The 7,681-nt window shown below is 49.0% G+C and overlaps 1 protein-coding gene across 1 annotated transcript in view; it reads left to right on the top strand.

Moving 5' to 3' along the window:
* Positions 1–4,001, top strand: part of CCM2L (cerebral cavernous malformation 2-like) — a 20,895-nt gene extending 16,894 nt beyond the window's left edge. The window contains exon 11 of the mRNA XM_010841882.1: positions 2,009–4,001. Within this exon, the coding sequence (XP_010840184.1) occupies positions 2,009–2,319 (311 nt within the window). The 3' untranslated portion in view covers positions 2,320–4,001. The remainder of the gene's footprint in view (positions 1–2,008) is intronic.
* The last annotated feature ends 3,680 nt before the right edge of the window (positions 4,002–7,681 follow it).

Genomic DNA, 7,681 nt, shown 5'->3' with positions numbered 1-7,681 from the left:
ACAGGAACTGGACATGGAACAACAGACTGGTTCCAAATAGGAAAAGGAGTACGTCAAGGCTGTATATTGTCACCCTGCTTATTTAACTTCTATGCAGAGTACATCATGAGAAATGCTGGGCTGGAAGAAGCACAAGCTGGAATCAAGATTGCTGGGAGAAATATCAATAACCTCAGATATGCAGATGACACCACCCTTATGGCAGAAAGGGAAGAGGAACTAAAAAGCCTCCTGATGAAAGTGAAAGTGGAGAGTGAAAAAGTTGGCTTAAAGCTCAACATTCAGAAAACGAAGATCATGGCATCTGGTCCCATCACTTCATGGGAAATAGATGGGGAAACAGTGGAAATAGTGTCAGACTTTATTTTTCTGGGCTCCAAAATCACTGCAGATGGTGATTGCAGCCATGAAATTAAAAGACGCTTACTCCTTGGAAGGAAAGTTATGACCAACCTAGATAGCATATCGAAAAGCAGAGACGTTACTTTGCCAACAAAGGTCCGTCTAGCCAAGGCTATGGTTTTTCCAGTGGTCATGTATGGATGTGAGAGTTGGACTGTGAAGAAGGCTGAACGCTGAAGAATTGATGCTTTTGAACTGTGGTGTTGGAGAAGACTCTTGAGAGTCCCTTGGACTGCAAGGAGATCCAACCAGTCCATTCTGAAGGAGATCGGCCCTGGGATTTCTTCGGAAGGAATGATGCTAAAGCTGAAACTCCAGTACTTTGGCCACCTCATGTGAAGAGTTGACTCATTGGAAAAGACTCTGATGCTGGGAGGGATTGGGGGCAGGAGGAGAAGGGGACAACAGAGGATGAGATGGCTGGATGGCATCACTGACTCGATGGACGTGAGTCTGGGTGAACTCCAGGAGTTGGTGATGGACAGGGAGGCCTGGCGTGCTGTGATTCATGGGGTTGCAAAGAGTCAGACACGACTAAGCGACTGAACTGAACTGAACTGAAAGCCACATCATGAGATCCACAAGACAAACAAGGAAACCATAGTGCGGAGAGGGGAAGGGACTTGTCTGCAGTCACAGAGCCGGGAAAGAGAGCACAGGTGTAACCATTTCACCTTCACAGCAAAGCTGCAAGAGGGCATGACACTTCCCATTTTACCCCACGAGGCATCCAAAATTCAGAGAGGCTAAGGAACTCATCCAAGGTCATGGAGCTAGTGAAGAGGGCTAATGATAACAGTAAGAGAAATGATAATCCTTTTTTTTCTTTAAGTTTTTATTCAACTTGTTATAATATTGCTTCTCTTTTATGTTTTGGTTTTGTTGGCCCTGAGGCATATGGGATATTAGCTCCTAGACCAGGAATTGAATCTGCACTCCTTTGATTGGAAGGCCAAGCCTTAACCACTGGACTACCAGGGAAGTCCCAGGAATGATGATTCTTAATAAGCTAACATGTACTTGGCTGTTAACATGTGCCAAAGGATCATCTGGTTGAAGGCCCTCGGTACTGAAAGTTGAAACTATGACTTGCCTCCATTTTGCAGATGAGAAAATTGAGGCTTAAAGAAACAAAGTACATAAGTCATAAAGCCAGTAAGTAGTGACAGAAGTAAAACAGAAGTCAAATGGGCTGCCCAGTGTGTGCTAAGAACCTTATTTAATCCTTACAGCCCGGGAGAACAGGTGCAATTACCTCCGCTTTACAGGTGAGGACAGTAAGGCTCAGAATACTTATTGAGGCTACTTATTGAGTCCATGGGGTCACAAAGAGTGGGACACAACCGAGCGACTAAGCACAGCACATAACGAATAAATAGGAATATAACCATCGAAATAATAATGATAACAAGAATAAGCTAACATGCAGTGAGCATTTAAATGTGTACGGGGCACTGTACCATTATTCTCCAGCTCAGAGAGTCAAGGAGTTGTGCAAGCCACACAGCCAGCGAGTGGCAGGGCCGGGGATCTGAACTCCGCCCTCCAGCGAAGGTGGGAGGGGAAGGGCTGACCCCGAGGAATCACCCTGGCCCTCGACCCGCAGGGATGAGGCCCTTCATTCCGGACCAGGACATCGGCTACTTCGAAGGCTTCCTGGAGGGCGTGGGCATCCGCGAGGGCGGCATCCTCACCGACAGCTTCGGCCGCATCAAGCGCAGCATGAGCTCCACGTCGGCGTCAGCGGTGCGCAGCTATGACGGCGCCCAGCGGCCGGAGGCGCAGGCCTTCCACCGGCTGCTGACAGACATAACGCACGACATCGAGGCGCTGGCCCCCGACGATGACGAAAGCACGGATGAAGAGGCCCGGGACTCCCCGGGCGGGGGCGACGCGGCCGAGGACAACTACCTGTAGCCTGTGCCGCCGTCCCTGCAGAGGGCGGGCAAGCGGGTGGCTCCGCGCTCCCGCCTCTGAGTCTCATGCGCCCTTGTCTGTGCGTTTGTGTGATCCATCCCCAGGATCTCCTCCCCAGACCCCAACCCGGGGCTCCGCGCTCCGGGGGCGGGGGTCTGTCCCTACCGGTCCCCTGCCCCGGGTCCCTGCAGGACGGAGAATGTCCTGCAGGGGCGGGACCCTAAGTGGGGCTCAGTAGCTCCCTCTGCCGGTCGGGGAGGGCGGCGAACTTCTCTGTCCCGATAGCCCGAAGGTTCGGCCTCTGGACGGACACTCGAGACTCCGCAACTTTCTGGAGGCCAAGCGAGTGATGGAGAGTGTGCTCCACCTGCTGGCCGGTTGAGAAAAGAATTCCCCGAGCCTGAAGACCTCTTTTCCTATTTTACAGTTTGAGAAACTGAGGTTCCAGAGAAGAAACTGGAGGGAGTCTCCTGATTCCCCTTAGATATTACCTCACGCTGGCCATACTAAATCGTGCAAAGGGTCTTTCTGAAGCTCTAAGAGGCAGGGTCTCCCCTTTGCAGATGGACTTAGATCTTTAGTGTGGAATAGAGGTTTCTTTCTACCAAGAGTCGACCCAGAGGTGCGTGATCTGGGTCCCAGCCCCCACCCTAAGGCTATGAACAAGTTACTTGTTCAGATCTTGCAATTGGAGCAGGACAGGCTGGGCTCCCTGTCTGATAGGTGTCCTAGCCTCTCTGCCTCTCCCATTTTTTCTTCTAACCCCACCCACCTCACAAGGGGGTCATAGGGATTACTGAAGGTCAAGACCTTAGTGCTAGGTCTAACACATGATAAGTGATCAATAAATGCTGTTCCCTTCCACATCGAACACTTTCTGACTCAGTTAACCTGTCTTTAGCTGTGTGCAACGGGACACGAACTGAGGTGAGGGTGAGATGTAGGAAGACCCTCAGGGAACTCACAGTTTGGGAGGAGAAAATAGGACTTGCCCCTCACAGCTCTATTACAGCCCGACTCCATTCATGCTCAAAGTTCAAATGAAAAGATTCTGCAGACCAGCCATCGCATCTCAGGTAGTCAAAGAAATCCAAAGACAGAATTGGAGGGGGAGAAAAGTCAGCATAAAGACAGAACTTGCACAGCCTCAGGAAAGGCTCAGAGGCTGAAAGAAGCCCTCAGAAGAGGCAAGAGAATTGCCTAGAAGAGCTAAAATTTATCTGTAGAACTTTACATGGCCAGACACAAGGTACTTACCATGAGGTAGGTACTATTATCGCCATTGTTAAAGTAATATCATTATTATTACTAGGGCTTGGATTCAGCAAGTTCCCTGATTCATTCTCAGTTCATGGCAAATGACTGTCCCATCATAACTGACCCACAAAAGGCCCTTCTGATCACCGACTCTATGGACATGAGTTTGAGCAAGCTCCAGGAGTTGGTGATGGACAGGGAAGCCTGGCGTGCTGCAGTCCATGGGATCGCAAAGAGTCGGACACAACTGACTGAACTGAACTGATGTCTTACTTCGTTTTATATTCCCCAGACTTCATCCACACATCCCCGAAATCCTTCTCCTCCCCACCATGGGTACCCATCTCTATGTGTTGATATATGTCCCCGGACATAAAATGTATAATGTCTTGTGTGTATGTTTACATTACATAAATGGTATTATGTAACAAACTCATTCTGTTGTTTCCTTCCTGTGTAAAAACCTAACTTATTACATCCAACCACTGCAAAATATTCCAAGCTGAGCATCCACTGATGGACGCTCAGGTTGCTTCTGATTTCCTCTTAGCATAAACCACACTGTGATGAAAATCTTTGTGCATGACCCTTGTGGGGCTGTGCGAAAATTTCTTTGGGCTCTATACCCAAGAGTAGATCATAGGGTATATATGTTTTCATTTTCACTAAAATTCGCTAGAATGACTACACCAGTAGTGTGTGAAGGATACTGTCTCCCCATGTTATCAGCGACTTTTCCATCATCTGACTTTCTAACCTTTTGCCTATTTGGGTGTAAGGTGGCATCAGGTTGCTTTAAGTTGCGTTTCTCTGTTGACCCTGAGATTCAGAACCTTCTCCTATAGTTGTCAGGCATTTAGGCTTCCCCTTCAGTATTGTCTGCTCATATCTTTTTCCCATTATCATTTGGGTTCCCTGTCTTTTTCTTGTTGATTTGCAGGAGTAGTTTATACCTTTTAGGTTTTAATCCCTTGTTGGATATTTTTATAAACATCTTTTCCTAGTCCCTTGCCCATCTATTAAGTTTATTTATGGCAGTGGTTGCCAAACTTTAGCATGCATCAGAATCTCCTGGAAGGCTCTGTAAAACACAGATTGCTGATCCCCACCCCAGAGTTTCTGACTTAATAGAACAGAGATGGGGCCCAAGTACTTGTGTGTGTTTGTGTGTTTTTAGCATTTACTTATTTAATATTTTTTTAATCTTTATTGAATTTTTTACAATATTGTTTCTGATTTACATTTTGGGTTTTGGGCCACGAGGCCTGTGGGATCTTAGCTCTCAGCCAGGGATTGAGCTCACACCCTGTGCACTGGAAGGCAAAGTCTTAACCACTGGATCACCAGGGACACCCTAAGAACTTGTGGCTTTTAAAAATATTTATTTATTTATTTATTTTTGACTGCACTGGGTCTTCGTTGGTGGGCATGGGCTTACTCTAGTGGTGGCAAATGGGGGCTCCTCTTCGTTGCTGTGCACAGACTTCTCATTGGAATGCCTTCTCTTGTTGTGAAACACAGGCTCCAGGCCTCGCGGGCTTCAGTAGTTGCAATACAGAGGCTCAGAGTTGTGGCTCATGGGCTCCAGAGCTGGGGCTCAGTAGTCAAGGTGCAAGGGCTTAGTTGTTCTGTGGAATGTGGAATCTTCTCAGACCAGGAATCAAACCCATGTCTCCTGCATTGGCAGGCGGATTCTTATCCACTGTACCACCAGGGAAGTTCAAGAACTTCTGTTTTTAACAAGTACTCGGATGATGGTAATGGTTCAAGGACCATACTGCGAACCACTGGTCTGTGGTATCTTCCTCTGAACAAATTTTTAATTTTTATATTTTCAAATTTATTTGTCTTCATTTTATGGATGAGGGAACTGGAGCTCAAAGTGGTGAAGTGAATGACCCCCAAGATCCACAGCGAGCTGGGATCTGGACCCATATCCGGCTCACCCCAGAGCCCAGGCTCCTACTGGCTCTGCTATCCTGTCTACCTACTTTTGGGATACATTGATCAGAGGCTGAGGTATTTAGACCTGAGGCCATGAGGTGTCCTGTTAAGTTCCTGAATGAGGCAGCCACGAGGGGGAAGTCCATTGACAAGGGGCAGAGACCAAAGAGATAGGGGTCCCTCTTAAAGGCCTGAGGGCTTTGCAAAAGGATCAGGCTTGGAAATTGGCCACAGTCTTAGCCTGGCACAGAGTCAGGACTGCTGAGAGGCACTGAGACAGCTCTTACCCCACAGCTCTGAGGATGGAGCAACTTCCCCTCATACCCTGAGGAAGTCCCTAGCCACCCCGGAACTATCCTCTTACTAAAGCCATGTAACCCTTTGGTTTCTGAAGGCTGTGGTGACCCAGGCTCTGAGCATGGGGACTCTGGCCACACTTCCTCCTGTAGCCTTCAGAAACCCTGCCAGGGTCACTTCCCATCATGGTTCAGTTCCTGGCACTGCAAGACAGGAAACCCCCCTGGGCAGGGACAGCTGATTCCCAAAGACATGTAGGGGTGGTGTAAGGATGGAACTCCCCGACCAGCTGGATCCCCTGAGGACACTCCTGCCCCATGGATGAGTGCCAGGCACTCATGCACTGCCTGGCACTCCAACTGTCTCCAACTGCCACTGCCACTGAAGTCCCTCCCACCTGGGGCCCTGGAGACTCCCAGCAATCCTTTGCAACTGCATGTTGGGGATGGGGTCTGGCACCATTATCATCTAGTCACTGTCATTTAGAGAGCCCCCACTCTGTGCCAGGCATTGTGCTAGACACTAGAGGGAGATACAGAATAATCTCTGCCTGCTGGGGGCTCCTAGGCTGATGGTCCCCAAATGATCACTACACAAAATTCTCAACTGTAAAATCAAAGAGTGAAAAACTGGCTCTTTCTGGGGAAGCTGGAAAAAGCTGCTTGGAGGAGGTGACCTACAAGTGAGACCTTGAAGGACAAGGTGGGTTTTGGCAGGTTGACAAGAGCAGGGAGAGCCCTTCAGGTGGGCCCAGCATGAGTGTAGACAGGGGAACGTGGCACCCTCTGAGACACTTAAACACTCTGGCGCCAGGGTCAGACTTGTGGTTTTGAGTCCCAACTCTGTCATCTGCAGTTGGGTGACCTTGGGGTAAGCCCCTAAAGGTCTTGTTTTCCTCATCTATAATGTGGGGCAATAACAGCATTGGCCTCATAGGTCTCGTAGATTGCTGTGAGGCGTGAACAAGATAATCCACATAAAAGTGCACCTGCGGCTGCTGCTGGTCGCTCAGTCCTGTCTGACTCTGTGTGACCCCAGGGACTGTAGCCCGCCAGGCTCCTCTGTCCATGGGATTCTCTAGGCAAGAATACTGGAGTGGTTTGCCTTGCCCTCTTCCAGGGGATCTTTCCAACCCAGGAATCGAACTGGGGTCTCCCGCATTGCAGGCAGATTCTTTACCAGTTGAGCTATCAGGAAAACCCCAAAAGCATCTAGTAAGTGCTTAATCAATGTGACCATGATTTATTTGGGAGGTACATGGGGTATGTGCAGTGAGGGGCAGGGCTTGTAGGGGAGGAAATCAGAGAAATGGACAGGCTGAGATGGCCCTAGAAGGGCAGGCTGGGAAGTATAGGCAGTGGGGAGTGAGCTAATGGGCTTGCATTTTCTCAAAATGAATCTAGCTGCTTAGAGGGGAGAAAAACCTGGGCCCTGGGGCCCTAGGGAGAGGGCTGGGACAAGGACCAGAGGAGAGATGCTAAGAACTGGCTCAGATGCGCTAAGAGGAAGGAAGAAGGGAGGGCAGGTTCAAAGGAGGGAGGGGAAGAGGGCTTCCTATCAGCTGAGAGACAGTAATATCTCATATCCTTTGATTAGACTCACTCATTCCCTCCTTCACTCATTCTTTACAACTGCTTATTTAGCACTTGAACATTGGCCTCATGGGGCTTCCTCTCTAAGGAGTTTATATTGCTATTAATGTTCCAGATGCAGTAACCAGCAAATGATCAGAAATTGACAGCCCCACTGCTGTGTCCTGGAGAGAGCATGGCAAACCACTCCAATATTCTTGCCTGGAGAATCCCATGGACAGAGGAGCCTGGCGGGCTACAGTCCATGGGGTCAAAAAGAGTTGGACATGACA

The sequence above is a fragment of the Bison bison genome, unplaced genomic scaffold (genome assembly GCF_000754665.1).
Source record: "Bison bison bison isolate TAMUID 2011002044 unplaced genomic scaffold, Bison_UMD1.0 scf7180017864167, whole genome shotgun sequence".
Taxonomy (NCBI): domain Eukaryota; kingdom Metazoa; phylum Chordata; class Mammalia; order Artiodactyla; family Bovidae; genus Bison; species Bison bison.
The sequence above is the reverse complement of the archived record's forward strand: the minus strand, read 5'-3'. Positions and strand labels throughout refer to the sequence as shown.